This window comes from Gracilinanus agilis, chromosome 1 (assembly GCF_016433145.1).
Source record: "Gracilinanus agilis isolate LMUSP501 chromosome 1, AgileGrace, whole genome shotgun sequence".
NCBI lineage: Eukaryota > Metazoa > Chordata > Mammalia > Didelphimorphia > Didelphidae > Gracilinanus > Gracilinanus agilis.
Genome location: NC_058130.1, coordinates 624,522,341 through 624,549,284, shown reverse-complemented (window position 1 = coordinate 624,549,284; position 26,944 = coordinate 624,522,341). Strand labels below are relative to the sequence as shown.

The following is a 26,944-nucleotide window of genomic DNA, read 5'->3' as shown; positions in this document are numbered from 1 at the left end:
CTTCCTTCCTTCCTTCCTTCCTTCCTTCCTTCCTTCCTTCCTTCCTTCCTTCCTTCCTTCCTTCCTTCCTTCCTTCCTTCCTTTTAAAATTTGTATTACTGGACTTAGAGCGGTGATGGGGAACCTATGACACAGGTGCCAAAAATGACATGCAAAGTGCCCTCTGTAGTCACTTGATTGCCTAACACCCCCTACCCCCAGTTAATTACTAGAATGACAGAAGGAGTCAGGTGGAGATGCTCTCTTCCCACTCTCCACCTTGCCTGATGACATTTTTTTCCATATCAACCAACCCTCTGCCCAGCAACCCAATGAGAGCACACAGGAGTAAGATGGGCAGCTCACAGGCAGCAGAGCTGGAGGGGAGTAGAGTGCTCTGGCTACTCCCCTCCTCCTCTCTACACTCACTGGGGGCACTCCTCAATTCACCACCCCTCTTCCCAGTAACTCAGTGGGAGCACGTTCTCCTTCTCGTGTGTTGGGTAAGGGTGGCAGGGCATACCAAATAATAAGTGATGGGAAGGGGCATGGATGGCATGCAGTCTCTGAGGGAGGAAGGAAATGCACAGCACTCAGTCTTGGGGTGGGGTAGGAGTGGGGCCTGGCACTCCAGCTCTAAAAGTTTCACCATCACTGACCTAGAGTAAGGAAGACTTGATGTATCAAATGTATCCTCAGTCATTTATTTACTTTATCTGTGCAAATCATTTAACCCTGACTGACTCAGTTGTTGATCTATAAAGTGGGGGGAATAATAGCACTACAATATATACTTTATTTAGGTTAAAATGAGATATTTTTTCTAAAGTACTTTGCTTCTAAAGTACTCTAAAATACCATCATCATTGTCTTTATATCATCATCATCATCATCATCATCATCATCATCATTAAATATGCCACTTATCATAAATATTCCATTAAGTCAATTATCTTACATTTCCCAACCCCAAATAAATATATGGAAAAAATTACATTTAAGGTTAACATGGATTTTTCTTGCTTTCAGTTATCATATAGTATTAATGTTTCTCAAAACTATATTAATTTAAATGTAGACTATAATTCAATTCTAGATTCACAGTAATTCATTGAGATAGAAAGTACTATATTGGCTATTTTTAGATAAATGATCCTAATATAAATATCTAACTTTATGAAATGTTTTCATGAACTTTAATTTGTGATATAATTTTATGGCAAGAAATATTCCTTCAACAGAGCTTGGACTTAAAAAATAGCTTCTAGATTATGAGAAAATATCAAAATTAATAGACTCATAGTAACATGGGTTATCTGTTTCAGGAAGAAAGTCATTATTTTCCTCTTCTTAGAACAATTCATTCACTTCAGTACTGAAGTATGTTGTTTTTTTATGAATATAATTACTTCTTTTTTTAGTGGTTCTCATCACTTAAAATGGTTATAATGCCAAAATTTGAAACCAGTGTTCATTCTTCATCCTTCAATTTATCCAAGTTATTAAACATTCTTTTTTGAAGATACATTGCTATCCTGTTATTCTTAGAGAGAGGCAAAAGCCTTCTCAAACTTAATATTGATCATTTCAAATTATGTAATGTGAGTAAACAAATCTAGTTCTCTAAAGTAAGTTGGAAAATCATTAATGTAGGATACAGGATAAAAGAGTAACAAAAGAAGACTTTTCTTTTTTTAGATTCTTTTTCTTGAAGCAGAAGTGGAGAGGCTGGTGTTGAAAATTATTTTTTTAATAATTAAACTCTTCTTTTGTGAACTTTATTTTCTTGTCATTTCCCTTTTTTATATTATTTTACTTACGTCTTTTGGCTGTGTTTGTCCTACAGAGATATCATGAGGCCCCACTATTGTTACTTAATATTTAAACTATTGTTGGTTCATAGTTATTAGTTTTTCCTTTGTTTTGTTTTACTGGTTTTGTTTGCTTGTAAACAACTAATCCATTCTTCTCAAGAATTTAGAAATTAACCCTCATGAATTTCAGAAAACTGGTGATGCTAAAAATGAGGTAGATGAAGAAGGATAATGACTGGTCCATAATTTCATTGGTATGGCAAAATCCTGATTGCGGGAACTTCTTTTATAAATGTATATCAAACCTTTCTCTTTAACTTTTTGTTCTTAAAAATTACCTAGAACACTTTGAGGTCAAATGTCTTATCTTGGTTCAAACAGGCAGCCTTATAGAAAACTTGAACCCATTCCAAGCTTAGCTCTCTAAAAATAATGTATAACACCAAAAATGAGTGATATTGTTTTGCTGAGATATTAGACTTGGCAGATAGATAGTCTTGGGAATGAAATATTGGACTTCAGTCAGGAAACCAGAACCCAAATCCTGCCTCAGACATTATGAACTCTATGACCCTGGGCAAGTCTTTTAACTTCCTTGTACATCACTTTCTTTATGTGTAAAATGAGGAGAACAATAATACCTAGCTTCCAGAGTTGTTGTAAGAATTAACTGAGATGATATAAAAAAAAGCACTTTTCAAACTTTGAAGCATTGTAGAAGTGTTGTTTTACTTCCTTAAATATTTAGTTTTTATTTGAAAAAGTAGAGAAAAGTAGACTCAGAATATTTGACTAAGAGAGTTTAAAATAAATACAAAATTTGAAGGAATGGGAAATATGTTTTGACTGCAATGTGCTTTCCATGGCAGTTCTAATTAAGGAAAATTAATTGGTGGCAAAATTATTAAAGTATCTGACCACATAACTGTAGATGCTCTTGAATAACAGGAAACCAGGTGTGACTAATGTCTAATGATTTTAGTAAAACAAAAAAATAAAAATAAAAACAATGATTTGGGAGTATTGTATGTTATGTATGTCTTCAATTCAATTTGCTTTCTGCAAGTAAATCTAACCTGAGACTATAGAAATTCAACAGATATTTTACCTGGCTGAATCTTGTCAGTATTAAATCATTCTAGAGTGATTATTAAACTACTATTGCATTTACTTATGAAATGTGAAATTAAAGTTTGAAATTAAAATTTGTCACAAGAAAATTCAAGGGAACTCCCTTAGGATATTTTAAACAACATTTTTAATTGTCGGTTTCATTAGACTCAGTTACCTACCATAATAATTTCAATTTTTATGTGTTTAAAGAGAGGGCCATCAGTAAATGAGAGTCTTTGCCATCCCCTATTTCTTTACCTCAATTGTAGTTGCATCAATTCTGACGTTATATACTATTGGGCACAAATTAATGACTTGCATAGTTGCTGCATAATGAACATAATTACTATTATTTCCTGCTAAAAATTAATCTCCTCAGATGAGATAGTCGATAACATGGAAATTAAGAAATATATGTTTATATGAACTCTGCTTTTTTTCATTTTTCAGGAAAAAATTAAATCTGAACTAAACATACTATCCTATTATCAAAATTTTGATCTTTAATGTTAGCTCAATGATTAGTTGGCACTAGTACATTTATTTACTAAATCATCACAGCTTCAGTATTTGTATGTGATAAATTAAGAATGTAGGCATATTTCTTGAACTTTTTTACTTTAGATTAAAAACTGAAAGTAAATATTAATATTATATCTATAATAACACTGTGAACAATGTGAATCACACAGTAGAACAAAAATATCAGTGACTTTTTTCTTTTATTTCCAAAATCATATAAACAGAGGTTAACAGGTAGGAGAAAGTAACATTTTCTTTTAGTAAAAAGAAGTGAACATATATATTTACATACTTTATAGATTCATAAGTTTGTGACTGGAAGAGATCTTAGGTATCATCAGTGACAGTTGATCATTGTATTTTATTACTGTGCACAGTGTTCTCCTACCCCTTCACTTTGTTTCTCTTCATATGTCTTTTCAGTTTATTGGGTGTTTTTATTTTTTGGTGGCGGGGATCATCTTGTTTCTCAATTCTCGTGCTGCAATAGTATTCCAATACAATCATGACCCATATCTTGTTCAACCATTCCTCAACTGATAGGCATTCCTTCAGTTTATCTTTTATTTTAATGCAATACAGAACTAGTTCTGGTTTTGCAGGGTCAAAGGGAATGCATAGTCTTATGGCCCTTTGGGCATGGTTTAAATTGCTCTCCAGAATGGTTGTATCAGTTCACAGCTCCACCAACAGTATATTAGTGTCATAATTTTTCCACATCTACTCTAGCATTTATAATTTTCCTTTTTTGTCATATTAGCTGGTCTTATAGATGTAAGGTGATACCACAGATTTGTATTAATTTGTATTTCTCTAATTAATAGATTCCTAGCAATTTTTTTCATATGACTAAAGGTAGTTTTTAATTTCTTTATCTCAGAATTATTGAATCTTTTGACCATTTGTCAACTCAGGAAATGCTTTGTAATCTTATACATTTGATTCAGTTCTCTACATATTTGAGAAATGAGACCTTTTTCAAAGATACTTGCTATAGAATCTTTTCCTCAATTTTGCTGTTTCCTTTCTAATCTTGGTTGCAATGGTTTTGTTTGTGCAAAACTTTTTAAAAAATTAATGTAGTCAACGTTATCTATTTTAAACATTGATTATTGTGGTTTATAACCAGCAATGGTGCACACTTTAATAAATCTGCCTCTGTTTTACTACTGAGTGTAGAGATGTTTAAGAATGATATATAAGCGTATAACACTTATTACAGGATTAAGAAATAGGACAGCCCTTACAGCTGAAGTCCAGATCACCCTATATAGGAACTTTTCCTTACATGTTATTAGATCTCTCTCTCTGTCTGTCTTCCACATCTTCAAAAAGTATTTATTGGAAACAAATAAAACAAGCACTAGGTTCCTGATAAGTCTATGGTATATTCAAAATCACTGTAAATAAATTGGTCAGTGGTCAAAGATACCAGAAAATCCTATTTTATGAATAAATTGTGCAGCTCTCCCAACAATTACTGTATTTAAATAACATCTATTGTCTTCTCTTCATCAGAAGGGAAAATCTCTCTCTCATACACTACACATTCATGCACATACCCAGAAATACACAATAACAACTTAATATACACACAAACATAAACATATGTGTAAGTATCTTGGTTTTACACAATATATACATATACAGTCATACATGTATACACATATACATATAAATGGATTTAAGAAATTTCAAGATTTTCAATATGACTATAGATAAGGAAGAATTTATATCCAAATAAAATATAGAGAACATTATGACATGTAAAACAAATAGCATTGATTACATTAAATTTAAAGTTTTGCACACATAAAACCAATGAAACCAAGATTAGACAAAGATTTTCTCTTATGAATTTTATTCACCACTTTTGTTGACACAAATTAACTATATAAAATAATTAACATCTAAATTTTCACTTTGTTTCATGGTATGTTCATAGGTAGATGCCACAATATTAGTGAAAAAATTATTCAGCTCAGGTCCTTGAATGTCACATAGTCCATGAAACAGACATTTTCATGTTCCAGCCACCTAATTGTTCTCATTCACTTTGTCATAAATGTAAAAAAAAGGATTTTTGTCTAAAAATACTTAGTCATGATTTTAGATGTTTCTATTTTGACAATTTCTATTTTACTCTTCATGATGATTTTTCCCTTAATTAAAAAAAATTCTTGCCTTCTCTCTTAGAATTGATAATAAATGTTGGTTTTAAGACAGAAGAATGGTAAGGGCTAGGCGGCTGAGATTAAATGACTTGCAGGGTAGGGAGGTCATACAGCTAGGAAGTAAGTGTCTAAGCCCGGATTTACACTCAGACCTTCTATCTACAGGCCTGGATCTTTATCTAATGAGCCACCTAGCTTCCCCTCTTCAATTAAATTTAAAGATGCAAACATTTATTAAATACCTACTACCTATAGTATCCTCATCATTTAAAAAATGTATCAGGCCAAAAATAAAATAGGCCCTTCCCTCATGGTTTTTTAATAATGGAAGCTACTAAGATGATACATAAGTCACATAAATAAACATACACATCCTTATTATATACATATGAATATATGCAAATAAAAAGAGACAATAACAATTGTTAGCCCACATATCTATGATGCTGTAAGATTTACAAAATAACACTCCTTTTATATAGGGGCAGTTTTTTTGCTAAAAGAAGTAGAAAATAAATTCTAGGAACAGAAAATGAACTTCTGCCTAAAAAAAAAGAACCCAAATAATCTTATAATCTTGTAAGGAATATAAGGTACTACACTTTTTACAAATCAAATCTGATTACTCAAAAGGGGAGAACAGTGAGTTTTTAAATTATAAAATCTGATAAAATTCAAGAGTGAAGACATTGTTTTCATGTAAAATGTGAGGAAGGTTAGACTTTAAGAAGATGGAAATCAAGGACCAAGATCTGTTTGAAGACAGGGAAAATACTAAGGTTGCAAAACATTGTGGTTTATTTATATGAAAAATTAAAACTCCCAAAGTCGTGTGTCAGATAACCTTTTGAAGATTAGGAGATGATTATGGAAGTACTTTTGTAACTAAGAGAAAGGTATATTTTATGAGTTGTATTTCATAAGAGAAACATTTGTCACTAAAGGGAGCTTGGATTTGAGCCATTTGTTGATAGTGCTAAAGAAGCCAGAAGAAAAGTAGAAAGAGAAATTAAGAAAATAAGAAGAGGAAATTAAGAGTCGAGTGATAGAGTCTGCTAAAGGATGCTTCTGCACCTGTCTTAGGATTTCCTGATTGGTAAAAAGCTGAAGCTCATTGGAAGACATCTGTATTTCACTTCTTACTCCTTAGTGTCATCTATTGATAGAGAGAGAGAAAATTTATCAGAGATTTTATTTGCTCCCTATTTATATCTGGTCTGGATATATTTAAGAATGGGTGAGGGGAACATACTCTTTACCTGCTTCACTATTACAAGAGAATTGAATCTAACTGGACAAAGTAGCATCTTGTTCAGTAATGAGCTATCTGAGCTGTTCTGCATTATTCAGAAAGTTAATCTAAGGAATTTCTACATGATTGTTCTAGGAAGAAATGTTAAAGTGATTGGATGATCCACATCCTGTTGAGTGCAGAGCTGGCTAGAGTTATCTCTTTCTCAGAGCAAAGTCCTGAGAAGTTTTGCACATTTTTGGCTTAAAGGAACTGTTTATTAGTACAGTCGTATAACAGTTCTTCAGAATCCATTCAGGATAGAGAGCTTATCACTGCTTCATAAATTCAGGAGCATAGGAAGAGTAGATTTGCTCAGCAGGAGAAAAATGAGGACCCAAAAGAGAATTGGCTTTATAGAAAGCAGATTTTTCTTGAAGGGACCAATGAATGACATTAACACTTTCAGTATAGAATTTTGAGTTTCCACGAACATTTAAATTGTTCTTACTCATGTCTTCTTGCTAGATTTCTAGAAGTATATATATCTAATCCCTCCCAAGGATAATTTGGTGGAAGAGCATGATTCAGGTTTGTTTTTACTGTGGTTTTCATTATAATGAATATTCCTCAATTTGCCTATAGTATACTAGTTATTCTTACTTTTCATTTGTGCTCAAGCAATTTTTTTTAAGTTTGAATTAATGGTGTTAAAATTGTGACTGATTGGATATGTGGGAATAAGAAGTAAACTGTGGTACATATATGAGCTATAGTGGTAAGATGTAGGCTCCTTTCCAAGAAGATTCCTTCTAAAATCCTGAGGCATTTTGAATTGTAGCTGTGCAATGATAGTCCTCTGGAAAATTATAACTGCCAGATTGAGGACTAATCGTGGAGAGCAAACCAGCCTAGAAAGAGAGAGTGGCAGGCATGCTCAGGTGTGAGGAGCTACATTGACTGGGTGTTATACATATATTATCTCATTTATAAAACAAAAGTGATTTCAAGAGGAAAGGAGGGAGAATCTGAGGCAGAGACAAAGAGACACAATTCAATTCATTAAACATGCTTAGACAAAAGCATGGGTATAGGAGCTTGAACTTAGTATATAGGATCTATATATAGGTTATTAAAAGATCTGATAGTCCTTATATGACGTAGAATAATAAAAAGATGCTTGAAAACTTAGATATTGGCATATTGTAAACTTCTTCAACCTGAATTATCTAAATTCATTGATTTATCAGTTAAGCCAATATTTGCTCAACACAGACTATTCTTAACACTATTCTAGATATTTTGAGAGAGAACAAAAAATTTAAGAAGTACAGATTATTCTCAAATATTATGCTTCTCTTAACTAAGTTATATTTTCTTTTTAAAAAATGGAAAACACAATAGCAATAGTTAAATATAAACCCTACAAATTCTGTACCGTTAGTTACCAGACTGGTAAAACTGGAAGAAAAAATAGATTTATAATAATTGTTATCTTTGATAAAAATTTCTTGATTTCAACAGATTATACATTACTCTTAAAGACATCCAATTTGTTTTCTAAAATAGAAAACAATAACTTTGTTATTTATTTTAATGATGGTCTTTTTTAAAAACAGTTACCTTCTATAGACTGTTCTCAGTATCTAGTTTTCTATTTAGAGGTAGTGGAGTTACATAAGCTTTGAGAAGTAGAAAATGATGAGGAGCTTTCCAATTTATCTTCTTCCTTAACATTGTTCATGAATAAATCTTGATTCAGAGAAAGCTACTAACAAGATACAGAAGCTATTTAAGAACTTGACTTTACCGGAGTAACAGGGAAATCTCACAGTAGATGTTTTATGAGGCATGTAAAAGTCTTTGCCAAGATGACTAAAATTATTCTATCTACATAGACTAGTGACTTTCAGGAATAAAAAATAGGGATGTTTAAGAAGAAACTTTGCTGAGGGAAAAAAATAAAAAAGTATATACATATAAATCCATGATTTTGAAATGAAGCAGTTGAGGCACAAAAAAAGGTTAGTAGCTCACCTGGGTCACACAAAGAGTAAGTGGCAGACCAGGGATTTAAACTCAGGTCCTCTATGACAACAAGTTCCAAGCTGTTTTCATTGTACCAAGCTGTAATTCCTATGATTCAAAATCATATATTCTGGTTATTTAAAAAAAAAAAAGCTCCAGGATAAATCTAATTGGATTCTTGCCCAAAGTCTCAGACAAATGAGAGCTATGGAAGAGAATGGAAGGAAAGATCAAAGTGGAAGAAAGATAGGAGGGGAAAAAATGTAATATGAGTGGAGAATTCATTTTTCCCTATAATAGTGTTGTGAAGTATCCTGTTATTTCTGGAGTAAAAGGCCATGTCAACACAGACCAAAATGAATTAGATATTGAGAAATTATTCTTTGATTAATCTGGACAGTGTGGACAGTAACTCTAGATCATTCCGAAAGAAAAAAAATTAAAAAAACTTGTTATTTACTCAGGGTTTTTGTATCATGGTCTCAAGTTTGTCTGTTGAAATGTAGACATAAAGATTTGGGGAAAAATGCTTTGAAACAAATGGTAACTGCGAAATGTTTTGTTTTTTTGTTTTTTTTGGCAGCTGGATGAAGAAGCCTCGGTGTGGTGTGCCTGACCAGACTCGAGGTAGTTCCAAATTTAATATTCGTCGAAAGCGATATGCACTAACAGGACAGAAGTGGCAACACAAGCACATCACTTACAGGTACCCAAACTCACTATCAATTTAACTTTCCCGATATTTTATGTGACAACTACTATGCAAAGCAATTTGACTTGGAGTCACAAACTCACGAAATATCAACATGCGGTGTTAAAATAATGGACCCAGAGACCCCATGCTTGTAAGGGAAGAAAACGTACAGCTCACAGTGGGTACTATGGGAATCTTTGCACACTTCAATCCTTGTTAGTGAATGAGCACTTCTGGCTTGTTAATTTTAATGTTAGTGGTCTGAATTACTTTAACAGAAGTAAAAGATGGGCCATGGAATCAGCCCATCAAGCCCAACAATTTAATATTTAATTTCTTTTGCAAGTATTTTTTCCCACGGAGAATGCACTGAATGATCAGAGTATATGTTTGCCTACATAAACATATATGTGTACACATAAACTTGTATATATCCATACCCAAATATGTATATACATGTATGCACAAGTGTGCCTACACATACATAAGTATACATTATTTTGTTTGAAAAGAAATTCCTTTGAAGGCCCTAAATAACTTTCAGCATCACTCTAGTTATTTTCCTTTCTGTTGCCATGGCAACATGTCAGAGAAATTTTCCTGTAAGCGAAAGACAGGCCAAGGAATGTAGGTACCTTGAAAATCATGGTGATGAAAACTGGGGTAGTTAGTTGTGTACTTGGGTAACAATTTATCTTTGTCAAAATACATTTATAGAGAAGGGAGGTAGTTATGACCCTTTACATGAGAGCCCTTTCAAAGGATTAAATTTAAATAAAGGTATTGACTTTAAGTAAACAAACAAGAAACACTATGCTTTTATGTCCTAGAGTTGTTACTAGGGTAAAAAAGTAAGGTTTAAAAAAAAGTTTTCTTTTATTCAGATTTACCAGCTCAATGTGGGCCTACAAGTATCATGCTTCTTTTAATTTCTTCCTAATGACTTAACCAAGATTCATTATGAATTGTGACAACATCAGGTTCTGTGCTTTTTGCTTGATTTTAAATGTGTGCTTGTGACTGTTATCTCTAATATGTTGTGCAAATCACCATCATTATAAACAACAATGATAACAAAATCCAAATGCTAAAAGAAAAAAAAAGTCTACATGATTAGCCAATTTTCAGATGTAGCCAAGTTGAAAATAATATCTGGGTTCCTACCTCAAGTAAGCTTGGAATTATAAAAACTACTTCATAGTTTTTTTTTTGATTTAGTTCTCTTCAGTTTGTAAGTATATAGACCATATGGGAAAAATAAAAAAATAAAAAAACAACTACAAAAAAACAAACAAAAAAACCTTGATAGCATCTGTCACTTCCTCCTTGGTCTAGCAGTCTCATAACACTGTGAGAGAAAGTGATTAGATAGATCATTTTTTTCTATAAAGGCATGAAAAGCCTTATGCTATTCTTTTGGAAATGTTTGCCTATTGATTTGAGGAATAGTTCTTGTGTCATCCCATTAAAGTAAAATGGTGTCTACTCGTGAATCCTTAGTTTCTGTTGTCCGAAATAAAATAATCTTGAAAGTGGCATTAATAGTTCTTAAAGATATACAGATCCTGGTGACCAAACAGCACACATAATTGGTTCTTGTTAAAACATCCTTCAGGGCATTCTGAATGTCTCTTCACTTGCACAGGGGTAGCCTCCCAAGCCTCCCAGTAACTACCCCATTTCTGTTTTAGGAGGTCTGTCCCTGAGAATCAAAGACTTCATCAAATAATCTGTTTCCTTATAAAGCATTCCCATTCCAGTCCTTTTCCGATTAACTGTTTTCTAGGTAATTACTTTCAGGCTAATTTGTTTTCTGTTTTTGAGTCATATTCATGGATGTCCTGTTATGGTAGGATAAAATATCAAAAACAGGAAAAATTAATTTTTATTAACCATATGATAGTTACTGGGAACGAAAAGACAAAAATGTAGCAGTAAGCCAGATAACTTCATTTCTAATAATAAGTAGTATTTATTTAGCAGGAAAACATTTGCAAAGCTCTTTACATGTGTTTACCACATTTGATCTTCACCATAACTCTATGGTGTAGGTGCTAGTGTTTTTACAGATGGGGCAGTTGAGTGATACAGTAAATAGAGAGCCTTGTTTGGAGTCAGAAAAACATCTTCCTGATTCATATTCAGCCTCAGACACTTTCTAGCTGTATGACTTTGAGCAAGTCCTTTAACCTTGTTTGCCTCAGTTTTCTCATCTATAAAATGAGTTGGAGAAGGAATAGCAAACCATTCCAGTATCTGCCATGAAAACCCAAAATAGGGTCAAGAAGAGCTGTACACATATGAAAACAGCTTTTACAGATGAAGAAATTGAGGCTCAGAGAGGTTATGTGATTTGTTCTTAAAGCTAGTTAATGAGTGTCTAAGGTGGACTTGAAGTCAAGTCTTTTTAACTCCATGTTCAATACTCTCTTTTTCTACTATCACAGATATCTGTCCTCCTGGTGGGAAACAACAAATTCAAAGATAAGTATAGACACACTATTTATAGAGTAAATACAAAATACTTTTGTGTATGTTTAAACACCATATGCTGGGGGTGGCAAGTGAAGATAAGAAAGATATATTTTAGTAAATCAATCATTCAACAAAAAATAAGCATTTTTAAGTGCCTGCTATGTCAGATATTGTGAGGGATACAATACCATAAAGCAAACAGTCCCTTCTCACAAGAAACTTGCACATTAATGAGTTAACTATATGTACAAGTCGATATATAGGCACAGAATCAATATAAAGAGTAATATGAATAAATACATAAGAGTTAATTATAAAGGGATTCAGGAAGGAAGGCGATTAGGAATGTGTGTTATCAGAAAGGTGTTCTTCTGAAGGTAGAACTTCAGCTACATTTTGGCTGAGTAATGGAATTCTACTAGAAAGAAATGAACAGCAAAGTCAATCTTAGCATGAGTGATGTATGACCAGTGTAGAGACATGGAGATGGGAAGGAGAAATCCCTTCCTGTGTGTTAGGGGCACAGAGATGAAGGACAGGGACAGCTTGGCTGGATCCCAGAGAGACAAATGTAAAATGAGTCTGCAAAGAAAGTTAGGGACAGAATAGAAAAGGTTTATGAAGCTGAACAAGGTGGAAGGGATATATTTTTCCTAGTTCCAGTAGGGAGCTATTATAATTTATTAAGTAGGGTTGATAGATAGCAACTAAAATCTACTTTGAAAGAATGTAAAAACTCTTTGAAGTTCATGTGAGGAAAAAGAACAAAAATCCAAGGTTGTATACAAGTAATCCTTTTTGGTAGAACATATAAGAGGGGAATAATGTTTGAATATTCTTGAGAGGTAGGTTTGAACTTGTTGGAAAGGGGCTTTAATTATCAAAACAGAAGCTTTTCAATTTTATTCTTGAAGCAGTAGGAACCATCTAAAACATCTTGAGCCTGGGGAGTGAAATGGACAGACCTGTGCTTTAGTGACATTATTTTGGCAGCTTTGTTCAGTTGTTTCAGTTGTGTTCAGTTCTTCATGATCCAAATTGGAGTTTTCTTGGCAAAGGTACTGGAGAGATTCACCATTTCCTTCTCCAGTTTATTTTATAGATGAGGAAACTTAGGCAAACAGGGTTAAGAAACTTGCCAAAGGTCACATAGTTAATAATTTTCTGAGACTGAATTTGAACTCAGGTTTTCCTGACTTCCAGCCTGGCATTCTATCTGCTGTACAACCTAGGAGCCCCTAGCTGACATATCGGAGGAGCAACTGGAGGCAATTAACCTGGAAGAACTGATAAGTCCCTGAATTAGAGGGTGACTTTATGAGAGACAGAGTAAGAGATAGATAAAGAGAGAAGTTGTTTAGTCATGTCTGACTCTTCATCACTATTTTTTAGTTTTCTTGGCAAAAATACTGGTGTGGTTTGCCATTTCCTCCTCTAGATCTTTTTACAGTTTAGGAAACTGTTCAGCTTGCACTTTGGGCTACTAAGTGTCACACTTGATAGAGTACCTGGCCTGGAGTCTGAAAATCAGTTCAAATCCAGCCTCAGACACACTAGGTACATGACCCTAAGTAAGTCACTTTCCTCTGTTTGCCTGAGTTGTTTCCTCATCTGTAAAATGACCCTTAGAAGGAAAAAGCAAGCTACTCCGGTGTCTCTGCCAAGAAAATTCCAGATAGAGTCACAAAGACTTGACTGTGACTGGAACAACTTAACAACAACATGAGAGATTTATAACATATATATTTTTTAATTTTATAAATTATTTTATTTTTTGGAAAAAGTTTCCATCGTTACGTGTTCTTACTTTCCCCCTCACCTCCCCACAATCCCCCCCATAGGCAATGAGCATTTCCACTGGTTTTAACATGTGTCATTGATCAAGACTAATTTCTCTATTATTGATAGTTGTACTAGGTTGGTCATTTTGAGTCTACATTCCCAATCATGTCAGCATCAACCCATGTGTTCAAGTGGTTGTTTTTCTTCTGTTTTTCCAAACCTGTAGTTCTTCCTCTAAATGTGGGTAGTGTTCTTTTCCATAAATCCCTCAGAATTGTCTTGGGTCACTGCATTGCTGCTAGTACAGAAGTCCATTACATTTGGTTTTACCACAGTGTATCAGTCTCTGTGTACAATGTTCTCCTGGTTCTGCTCCTTTCACTCTGCATCAATTCCTGGAGGTCTTTTCAATTCACAGGGAATTCCTTCAGTTTATTATTCCTTTGAGCACAATAGTATTCGATCACCAGTAGATACCACAATTTGTTCAGGCATTCCCCAATTGAAAGGCATACCCTCGTTTTCCAGTTTTTTACCACCAAAAAAGGGTGGCTATAAATATTTGTGTACAAGTCTTTTTACCTATGATCTCTTTGGAGAACAAACCCAGCAATAGTATGGCTGGATCAAAGGGCAGGTAGTCTTTTAGAGCTCTTTGGGCATAGTTCCATGCCATCCAGAATGGTTGGATCAATTCACAACTCCACTAGCAATGCATTAATGTACCAATTTTGCCAAATCCCCTCCAGCATTCATTTCTCTCCTTTGCTGTCATTTTAGCCACTCTGCTAAGTGTGAGGTGATACAACAGAGTTGTTTTGATTTGTATTTGTCTAATTATTAGAGATTTATACCACTTTCTCATGTGCTTATTGATAGTTTTGATTTCTTTATCTGAAAATTGCCTATTCATGTCCCTTGCCCTTTTATCAGTTGGGGAATGGCTTGATTTTTTTTATACAATTGATTTAGCTCGTTGTATATTAGAGTAATTAGAACTCTGTCAGAGTTTTTTGCTATGAAGATTTTTTCCCAGTTTGTTGTTTCCCTTCTGATTTTGGTTGCATTGTTTTTGTTTGTACAAAACCTTTTTAATTTAATATAATCAAAATTATTTTCCTTTCCCACAGATCTGACAAGTATAATATTCTGTGTTCACATAATTTACTTACAGTTTCCTTCATTATATTCAAGTCTTTCACCCATTCTGAATTTATCTTGCTGTAGGTTGTGAGATGTTGATCTAAACCTAGTCTCTCCCATATTGTTTTACAATTTTCCCAACAGTTTTTGTCAAATAGTGGATTTTTGTCCCAAAAGTTGGGCTCTTTGGGTTATCATATTCTGTCCTGCTGATGTCACTTACCCCAAATCTATTCCACTGATCCTTCCTTCTGTCTCTTAGTCAGTACCATATTGTTTTGATGACTGCTGCTTTATAGTATAGTTGAATATCTGCTACTAGTAGGCCACCTTCCTTCATGTTTTTTTTCATCATTTCCCTTGATATTCTTGATATTTTGTTCTTCCAAATGAACTTTGTTATAGTTTTTTTCTAATTCAGTAAAAAAGTTTTTTTGGTAGTTTGATAGGTATGGCACTAAATAAGTAAATTAATTTGGGTAGAATGGTCATTTTTAAATATGAAGGAAGGTGGTCTAGTAGTGCCAGATTTTAAACTGTACTACAAAGCAGTAGTCAACAAAACAATATGGTACTGGTGAAGAGACAGAAGGGAGGATCAGTGGAATAGACTCGGGATAAGCGACCTCAGCAAGACAGTTTTTGATAAACCTAAAGAAACTAGCTTTTGAGACAAAAACCCACTATTTAACAAAGACTGCTGGGAAAATTGTAAAACAATATGGGAGAGAATGGGCCTAGATCAACATCTCACACCCTATACCAAGATAAACTTAGAATGGGTGAATGACTTGAATATAAAGAAGGAAACTATAGGTAAATTGGGTGAGCACAAAATAGTAAACTTGTCAGATCTATAGGAAGAGAAAGATTTTAAAACCAAGCAAGAGTTAGGAAAAATTACAAAATGTAAAATAAATAATTTTGACTACATTAAACTAAAAAGTTTTTGTACAGACAAAACCAATGCTACCAAAATTAGAAGAGAAACAACAAACTGGGAAAAAAATCTTTGTAACAAAAAACTCAGGTAAAGGTCTAATCACTCAAATATACAAGGAGCTAAATCAATTGTACCAAAAAATCAAGCCATCTCCCAATGGATAAATGGGCAAGGGACATGAATAGGCAATTTTCAGATAAGAAAATCAAAACTATCAATAAGCATATGAGAAAGTTTTCTAAATCTCTAATAACTAGAGAAATGCAAATCAAAACAACTCTGAGGTACCTCCTCACATTTAGCAGACTGGCTAAAGTGATAGCAGGCAAGAGTAATAAATGTTGGAGGGGATGTAGCAAAATTGGAACATTAATGCATTGCTGGTGGAGTTGTGAACTAATCCAACCATTCTGAATGACAATTTGGAACTCTGATCAAAGGGCTTTATAATGCTATCTGCCTTTTGATTCAATCATATCACTGCTTATATTATACCTCAAAGAAATAATGAGGAAAATACTTGTACAAAAGTATTTATAGCCTCACTATTCATGGTGGCAAAAAATTGGAAAATGAGAATGTCCTTCGAATGGGGGATGGCTGAACAAATTATGGTATCTGTTGGTGATGGAATACTATTGTGCTCTAAGGAATAAAGAATTGGAGGAATTACATGTAAACTGGAATGACCTCCATGAATTGATGCAGAGTGAAAGGAGCAGAACCAGGAGAACATTGTACACAAAGGTGATACACTATGGTACAATCGAACATAACAGACTTCTCAACTAGCAGCAATGCAAGGATCCAGAGCAATGATGAGGGACTTATAAGAAAGAAAACAAGTCACATCCAGAGGCAGAACTGTGAGAGGAGAAACACAGAAGAAAAACAACTGCTTGAACACATGGGCTGTTGGGGATATTATTGGGGAGGTAGACACTTAATGATAAGTCTAGTCCAACTATCAATAATATGGAACTAGGTCTTGATCAGTGATACATGTAAAACCCAGTGGAATTGTGTGTTGGCTAAGGGGGGTTAGGGGAGTTTGGGGGAGAGGGAAAGAACATGAAATATGCAACTAGGAGAAAATATTCAAAATTTAAATAATTTAAAAATAAAATAAAATAAAATAAAAAGAATGTTCATTTTTATTATGTTAGGTCATCCTACCCAAGAGCAATCAATGTTTTTTTCAATTGTTTAGATCTAGTTTTAATTGTTTGGAAAGTGTTTTGTAGTTGTGTTCGTATAATTCCTGTGTTTGTTTTGCTAGATAGATTCCTAAGTATTTTATATTGTCTAGGGTGATTTTAAATGGTGTTTCTCTTCCTAACTCTTGCTACTGTGATGTTTTGGAAATATCTAGAAATGCTAGTGATTTATCTTCAAAGAGTGATAGCTTAGTCTCTCCGTTGCCTATTTTAATACCTCCCATTACTTTTTATTCTCTAATTGCTATTGCTAGTGTTTCTAGTACAATGTTTAATAATAAAGGTGATAATGGACATCCTTGTTTCATGCCTGATCTTATTGGGAAGGCTTCTAATTTATACCCATTGCATATGATGTTTGTTGATGGTTTTAGATATACAAATATATACTGTTTATATATCTAATTACATATATATATGCATTTATATATTTATTTATGTTATTTATATATTATGCATCAAATATATATTATAAAAGTTAAAATGTAAAATATATAAAATTAATAGGACTTACCAACTGATTGACTATATGGGATAAAATAGATTAAGGAAAGGAGATTGTGAAGTTATATCACTCCAAGGGTGGTACTACACATGATAGAAATAGGAAATTATTTTTTTTTAAAGTATAGGTTTTCAGGAAAAAGTGCTTTTTGTTTTGTACATATTGAGTTTAAAATGTCTACTGGGTGCTGTTTCTTCAGTGACACTGCCACATAGGTATTGCAGTATTGGGAGAAGAATAAATACTAGGGAAGAACAGCGTAGATGGGCACTCTTCTCTCTGCCTACCTCTCTAGCTAGTAGCACAAAAATACATTAGAATGTACCATCAGTCAAAGTCCTCTAAGGCATTCAGGGCTTAAACAAAGAGTTTTCACTAAAGAACTGACATGGAACTAAAAACCAACTGCTCTGTCATCAATGAGGCTAGATCGTGGCATATTCTGGACTATTGAAATCTAGGTAGTCCTGAATTACCTAAAAAGAATGAAGAATGAAGGGTAGAGATGCAGGAAACTTAAATCTAACTGTAGAACAGCAGGAAATGGCTAAAGTGGGGGATCTACTGTCCCCCACTCCTGCTCTCTATGTCTGATGAGTCCTAAAAACATAAATTCTGGGGCCTGGGGCTTTAACAGTCAATTTCACTGACTCACAATGCTTTTAGACATATATACTTCTACTTGGTTATCTCCAGAAGGAAGTTGGTAATTAGGACTTAAGGCTCAAGAAAGAAACAAGCATTGCTGGATTATGTAGACATGCAAGTCATAGCATTGATAATTAAACCTATCTGAGTTGAGGAAATCATAAAGAATAGTGTCTAAAGGCTATAGGAAGGAAAAGATGGCCCTCAGCTCCCTGGGGGTACACCCACACAATTAGTGATTAATTATGATGATCCCAAAAGAGTCTGAAAAGAAATGGGAAAAATGTGAGAAAATAACCAGGAGAGTTCAATGTCCCAAAAGTATAGGAACAAGATGGTCTTTAAAAGGAAGGACAGAAAAAATCATGTCCCAAACTCCAGAATTTTCAAGAAGGAAGGGAATCGATGATTACTAGGTTTAGCTATTAAGTGATGAGTTGAGCAGTGATATCCGATGTCACATTGCAAGGGGTGGAGAAGAGAGACCTCCAAGACACATAGAAGAAAGATAAGGACTAGATTTTCTATTTCATACAAGTTATCAACTTTGGTTATTTTCATGTTGTCTCCCACAGGGAGTTGGACTATGAAATCCTTAAGAGGAGGAATTGTCTTTTACATTTGTATTCTCAGCACTGAACACAATCTATGGCACATAGTAGGCATTTAATGCATATATTGACTAACTGAAGATCTATGAAACTTTGAGGAAAAAATTATAATTCCTCTTCATCCATTTCAATTTCAACTATTTTTAAGAAAGCCTAGAAACTCTGATCCTGCAGATTTATTGGTTTTTCTGAAGAAGTTGCCATTGTACAATTTTGTTAGAATAAAACTCTTCCAGCTTCATATTTCTCCAATCTCCATAGGATCACATGATCACAATTTTAATATTCTTTGTCTAAGCAGGTAATTTAAGTCTTCCTTTGCAGTTTCACCCTTCTAAGTTTTTAATATTTTTTTCTTTTTTCCATGAGATCACCTGGAAAATGGAAATACGACTGTTTTACCCTTCATAATAAAAAGTGAAATCATTTTCTGTTCAGTAAAGCATTAATTCATAATAACAGCTATTATTTACATAATTCTTTAAGATTTGCAAAGCATTTTACATGTTATTTCAATTGATCTTCATAATAAACCTTTGAGGGAAGTAGTGTTCTTATCCTCATTTTACAGAAGGGGAAAGTGAGGCTGAAAGGTTAAGTGATTCACCTTATATTACATAGCTGATATCTATATGAGGCAGGATTCAGAGGTACCAAAATTGAAGTCTAGCACTTATTCAGCCTCTTCTTGTACCTACAAAGTTAACTTAGTAGAAAATAACTGAGAGAACATATGTAGTTATGATTTTTCTGAAAGCATTAGTGGGGAATTCAATACTTTAAATTGAATAAGCTTTTATTAGTTACTTACTCTTTGGATAAAGAGCACTCTATTTGGTATTGGGAGAGATACAAAATAGAGACAAGACAAGGACTCTGCCTTTATGAAAGAAGAAAGTAAATTAAATGTGTCAAATGGCATATTATTCAGCAACAGTTTTTCAAGTTAGAGATTCCCTTTCTATAAAATATTCTTATCCCTTCTTTAAAGAGCCACTCAGATGCTTCTGATCCAAGAAACCTTCCCAGCATCAGCCCTTATCTTTATCATGGCATATATTCAATAACACTTATTATTTATTGACTAGCTAGCCAACAAACTTTTTCCTTGAAGGTGTTCACTCCTTGTAGGTAGTGACAATTTCTATCCTTGGATTTCACATAGCCCTTTGTTTTTTACAACTTTAGTTCATATATCACATTTATTAGAGTGATTTCTGTTGTTTTATATCCTTAATAGTCTATTTTATACTCAGTAGAAACCTAAGAAGTGGTCATTGGATTGAATTGAATTAAATTAATATTCATAAGCACCCTATAATTATTTTATCATGGAAAAAAGGAGTCAAGATGCAGAAACACCTGGATTGAAGGCCTTTTAACTATATCTTGGGCAAGTCACTTAACCTCTCAAAGCTCTAAGTTATTCTTTTAAGATTATGTTGCTAAAAAGTTACCAACCCCTAGAAGTTCCTTAGAATAATAAAATTATAGGTCTATGTTTTTACTTCTATGAAGATGCAGTGAGTTTTGATATGTAATTAAATAATTAATGAAATGTTCTTTTAATCATAGAAATAGTAGAAATGTATTAATATACCAGTGGTTATGATGGTAAAAATATGAGTTTAATTTTTAGGCCCTAATTCCCACTATTAGTGGGTAGCTATGAGAGTATTTTATCTGTACTAGCCATTCTAAGGGTGTAAAATCAACTCAATATTTGATGTTAAACTTACTTCACTTATAAACTACCAAGAGAAGAAAATAATCAAAAGATGTAACATTGTTTACACTTCTTTTTCTATCTTCAATCCTTATGTACTCTTTTTTTTTCCTCTTTTTTTTTAAACCCTTGTACTTCGGTGTATTGTCTCTCATAGGTGGAAGAGTGGTAAGGGTGGGCAATGGGGGTCAAGTGACTTGCCCAGGGTCACACAGCTGGGAAGTGGCTGAGGCCGGGTTTGAACCTAGGACCTCCTGTCTCTAGGCCTGACTCTCACTCCACTGAGCTACCCAGCTGCCCCCCTTATGTACTCTTTCATTAGAATTTGTTGTCTCCTTTTTATAATTGTAAGACTTTACGTTGTTATTTTGGAACTAATTAAAATTAATAAGTTTCAGTTAACAAGACTCAAGATGGTGGTAAAGAAAACCCAAGCCATTTCATATGTGGATTGGGAAGATGAATTTTGAAATGTTTTTTTGAGAAGAAAATAATAACTGGTACCAAATATTTGAAAGCTTGCTGGATGGGAAATGAATTAGATGTTTCTTCCTTGACTCCAGAATAGAAAACCCAAGACCAGTGAAGAGAAGTTACCAAGTGGCAGATTGGTGCCCATCATGAGGAAGGCTTGACTAATAAATTGAGCTCTTTAGAACAGAACAGAATGTCTCCTGAGTTAGTGAGTTTCCTAACACTGAGGACGTTCAAATTAAGACTGGATAAATATTTGTTGGGAAAGATGTAGAGGGGACTTATGCACTGCTTAGTTATTTGGACTAGATTGCCTTTAATGTCACTCCCAGGTGGAAGGTTTCAAGATTTAGTGATTCAAAACCTTATTTAAAAATCTTGTTTATTAAATATAGATATGAGTGAACCAAATGAACTTCCTAATCCGCATAGAAATTCATTAAGACAAAGGATAGAAAAAAGGCATAATTTGGAAGTCTTCAGTCTTTACATTGACTGATCAGACTTCTCGTATGGGTCTTCCATCTCATGGAGTCAGTATGACACACTGGTAGAAGCCCTGCTCTTAGAGTCAGAAGAGCTACATTTAAGCCATGAATCTACCACTTAATAGTCAGCTAGATGTTGCCATGGATATGGTGTTTTAGTTGTACTCAAGAGGATCTGCGTTCAAGCCCTGCCTTAGATATTTACTACTTTTATGATCCTAGGTAAATCTCTTAGCATTTGCTTCCATGTAAGGTCAGGATAATGAGGATCAAATGAGATGATGCATTGTAAACCTTATTCAGTGCTATTTATAATTAGTTATATGACACTATTTAGCCCTTTGAGTCTTAATTTCCTACACTTTGAACCTAGTTTCATAATTGTACTATCTAATATCACAATGTTTTGTGAGAAAAGTACATAAACTATATATAAGAAAAATATAAAAGCTATAAACCTTAAATGACTACATAAATGTGAACTATGATGGTGAATTTTTACATCTGTCAGTTGTTAGACAAGGAAAATGTTCTACTTGGGATCATTGATATATTTCACTTAAAGGCTTTTTTCTAGAGATGTAGATTTTTCTACTTTTTTTTCCTATTTTTCTACTGCCACAATTTTCCTATTGCCACAATTATAAGAGCTTAATGTATTTTTAATTGTAACATTAAATATCATTGTCTTTATAATATTTGATTCTTGAAATTTTCTGCATATAATATATTTGCATATAATATAATATTGTGTATTTATTGCATATAATATTTGATTCTTGAAATTTTCTGCAACTTTAAAGAAGTACCAAAATACAAAATACAAAGTAACTTTGACCTTATTCTTATCCTTGGAATTCCCTTTCTAAAACAAGACTATATATAACTAAGAATAGTATACAAGTAGGGTCTAAACCTATACTAAAGCGTACATCTCTTAAAAATCTTTCTTTGAAAAAGTCTCCATTTTCTCACAACATTTTCCTTAATATTTACCTTTCAGGGTTTGGGGCATTGAATGCAAATGTATTGCACATAAGGAATGCACAGGTTGGAAACTAGTATGATGTGCACATAATATGAGAATGTGTTATGACAGTAGCGGAGGAGCATAGAGGTTGCTAATGAGTAATGATTTCCATCTCAGAACCATTTTTCTTCTTGCTCTTTGCACCAGTATAGCTGATTGAGCATGGAGATCCTATTGACTTCAAAGAGAGCTCTACATTTGTATCAGTTCCACAGGATACAGAAGGAAATGAGAAATGGGAACTCTATGACTAAAAGCTAAAGGGATATGTATTTAAAACTTCTGCTACATATCTTTCAAGCTTCTCTGAAATGCTAGGTACCTGGAAATGTCTGGTCATTAGGCTTAAAGGCTATGTAAGTTTGCATATAGGTAAACATTCAAATCCATTTTGTGATCATCACTCATTCTCTAAAAATGTTTAAATGAATTTGTAGAAATGCATAAACATTACCTCAGAAATCTATATGACTAATTTCTGGACCAGTTTATGTAGTTTTCCACTTATAGAAAATGTTAGCATTGTTTTGGCTTTGAATCCTGCCTTGGGTACTCCCTTGGGACTCTAGGCAAGTTACTATCTGAGCAGGTTTTAAGTATAGTTATATTGTAATTATATGCTTTATCCCTTGATCAATCTAAGGGAAGTCCATAGATCTTAGGAACACAATGGGAGTTATAGAAGGAGTAGAAGTTGAAGTCAAGAGAGACCAGTAATCACTTTTCTTTTTTTTTTTTTATGTAAAGGGATTTTAAACCCTTTTACATGATACCATTAGACTAAATTCATTTCACTTAAAACAATACATGTCATTGAAGAGAGTATGTATTCTTTTCCCTCCCAGCTATTTCTGTTTAACAAAAGAAACAGATTCAAAGAATAACATATGATGAATTTCAAACTAAGGAAAGTTTTTAGAGATATGTTGTAATTAAGAGTTGAAGCTAAAGAATTCAGAAGTAATTGTTTCTGACAATGTAATTATTGAAGCTTTTCGATAAATAACTACTTTTCTATATTACTTCATTTTGTAATAAGAAACAAAATACTTAACAAGATAGCAAAAGAACATCAGAAATAGTAATGAGGTTAAGGTATTTCTTTTTGTTTTAAATTAAGACTTAACTTTGAAAACTAAATTTTCAAAGATAAAGAAAAGCCTAAAACTGTCTTTAAGACCTTGTTTTGAACTGAGCACAATACAATGTTATTCTAAAAGTAATTATAAGAACAAAGAAATATCTATTTTTATTTCAGCTGATAGCAGTAACAGCTATTTGATCACAATAACGTGATCACTTGTCAGTGCTGATATCCTATTGGGCTAAAGAGGTAAAGTAGCTGCTCAATGATCCACTCTTCATACTGTCAAGTATTCTGCAAAGAAAAATTTCCCAGGCATAGACTTGGTAGATAAATGCTGCACTGTTGAGAATCAAAGAGCTAAATAATGATGAGTTCCTGCATTTACATATGCAGATTTTACATTACATTCCCTTTTAAAATAAGGTTATGTTCCCTTCCTCAAGTGAGGTTTTATTGTCATCAATTAGTTACATCAATTTCTGTAGGAATTAGGATAAAAGAGACTAAATGTATCTATTCATTTTGTTTTCTTTTCTTTCTCTCTTCTTAATTTCAGCATAAAGAACGTAACTCCAAAAGTAGGCGATCCTGAAACACGTAAAGCTATTCGCCGTGCCTTTGATGTATGGCAGAATGTAACTCCTCTGACATTTGAAGAAGTTCCCTACAGTGAATTAGAAAATGGAAAAAGAGATGTGGACATCACAATCATTTTTGCATCAGGTTTTCATGGAGACAGTTCTCCCTTTGATGGAGAAGGAGGCTTTTTGGCACATGCCTACTTCCCTGGACCAGGAATTGGGGGAGATACTCATTTTGATTCAGATGAACCATGGACACTAGGGAATCCTAATCATGATGGTAAGTACACATTTTCATTTTTCTTTTATCGTATTTCTTCCTTTTGTCCTTTCTTCTTTCCCTCTTTCCTTCTTTCCTTCCTTCCTTCCTTCCTGCATTACAAATATAATAAGCATTCTTTAATGTTTTTCTTTGAACTTAAGGTGCCCAAGTAACTGGTTTAAAACAGATAATGATTTTTCATATTCATTGTTAACTTTAAACCTATTATAAGCATGTGTTTGACTCATGACTCATTCTAGGGGCCTTTGGAGTGTGGAGTAGTCTATCCTTACTATAGTGTTTTTCTTTTTTTTTTAAATGGTCAAATGCCATTCATGAATCCCTTTCATATTCTGTAAGAGTTAGAATTACCTTTTTCTATAAGTTTCTTTTTCTCTATATTTTATGGAAAACTCAAAATGTATGTTTATGTCAAATATAATTCTGATTCAATTTTCTTCATTACAAAGTTTTCCACTTAATTATAACTTTTGCTAACCCTTTTTGTGTGTGATCAATACTTCCTGTCTACTCTGCTTTCCCCTATGACATCAGCAGCATACCATGTTACCTTATTTCTCCCCTTTTGCCTAAATTCTTTGCTTCCTTTTCTTCTTTACTTAGTGTTCCCTCAGTTCCCATATGTTGGCCTTTTCCTTTGAGCTGATTCATGAACATTTAATTTAATATTCCCTTTATTCTCCTTCCTGCCTTGATGTCAAGGGGAAAAAATAACAATTAGAATTGTCTAAAAGGAGTATGCGCCACCACAAGAGGTGTTGGGCTTCTTTTCCTTCAATATCTAGATGGCCACTAGTTGAGTATTTTATAGTCAGAATTGCTTTTCCATTATTAATTGGATTAGAAAGCCATTATGATATTGTACAAAATAGAACATAGAACTTTTGTGATTCTCTGAAACTAGCTTTCCAATAGACAGGCACACACACACACACACACACACACACACACACACAAACACACCCTACATATATTCACTCTTTCTTACATTCTGCATCATAGATTTCCAAATATACATACTGGAATGGCAGCAACTAAAATATATTAAAATATATAACTTAGTCTATGATATTTCCCATTTACCAAAAAAGAATAAAAACCAATAAATAGTTACATTATCACATTTCTGTTGGAGTTGAGGTGGGTAGGGAGAAATCAATATATATCTGTGCTTTCAATACCCTAATTTAGCCTTGTTGTAATTTCATAAATATACTATTAGGAATGCCTACTTGATAGGGGCAAAACCTCCTCCATGTAAGGAAATTACAGAGCATAGAGTCAGTTCAATTCAAGAAACTTACAATAGGGAAAACAAGAATAACACACTTGAAATGACCATCAAGAAATATAGTGCATGGCTCTAAGGAATTTTGTTTGAGTTTTAGCTTGAAAGTGTTGACAAAAGTGATGCTATAAGAGGAATTCCTTTAATTTATGGGTTGGACAAAATGGATGCTGAAGCCCTTTGTAATAGTCTTATTCTGAGATTCTGCAAAATTTCTAATTACTATTCTTCTCAACTTTATTTTTCAGCCATAATAATCAGAATCATCTGAAAACCACCTCTTGCTCACACTCTCCATACTTCCTTCCCTATTTACCTTATTTCTACTCTTTATGTGTTTATTATTCCTCCAAACTACTTTTATCCTTTGGAACTGGCTTTTTAAACAGTTTCTACTATTCATTTCAACCTCTATTTTCAGAAGACATTGCATCAGTGGTTATCCCTCTCTAGGAGAGAATTATTTTCTTCTCACATTCTCCAAGAAAAGTGAAAAGAAGAGAAATAAGCGTATCCTTTCTCCTTATTCATTCATAGAGTGTCTCTTTGACACTATCATTAAGCAACATCTCTTCCTTTCAAGTCTATTAATTTCATCAAAATTTCCTAGTCCAACTTCTTGCCATAGGTACATATTAGCTTGCACATCATGTTCCTTTCTTTATTCAAGAAATTTAGAACTTTTTCTCTACCACAGCATCATTCTGGTGGACTTCAAATACAGATTATTGTCCCTTCAGATGCTCAGGCTTCTATTCAATCACCCTCCCAAAGTCTTATGCCCTCTTTCATTGTTCTATTTCACTAACATCCAGTAAGAATCATACTAATTATCTGACTACCGTTATTACAAACTGTTATATTTCCATAATATAAATTTTATCTGACCAAAATATACTTTAAATCCCTTCTTTTGTTTCATGCTTCCTAATCTGTACTTCATCTTGACTCTGACCTCATGTCTCTTCTTGCCTCCTTGTTCTGCTAGTTCACATTTATTCTGGTTTCCTTTTTTTTCCCTTAACAATTTTGATTCTATATTTGACTAATGTAACCATGCTAGCTACCCTTTAATATTTTCACCCCTTACTCTGTTACTATCCATAAG

General features: G+C 33.5%; 1 protein-coding gene across 1 annotated transcript in view; it reads left to right on the top strand.

Moving 5' to 3' along the window:
- MMP16 (matrix metallopeptidase 16) overlaps positions 1–26,944 on the top strand; it is a 193,974-nt gene that overhangs the window by 15,251 nt on the left and 151,779 nt on the right. The window contains exons 2-3 of the mRNA XM_044683813.1: positions 9,445–9,567; positions 24,241–24,545. Of these exons, the coding sequence (XP_044539748.1) occupies positions 9,445–9,567; positions 24,241–24,545 (428 nt within the window). The remainder of the gene's footprint in view (positions 1–9,444; positions 9,568–24,240; positions 24,546–26,944) is intronic.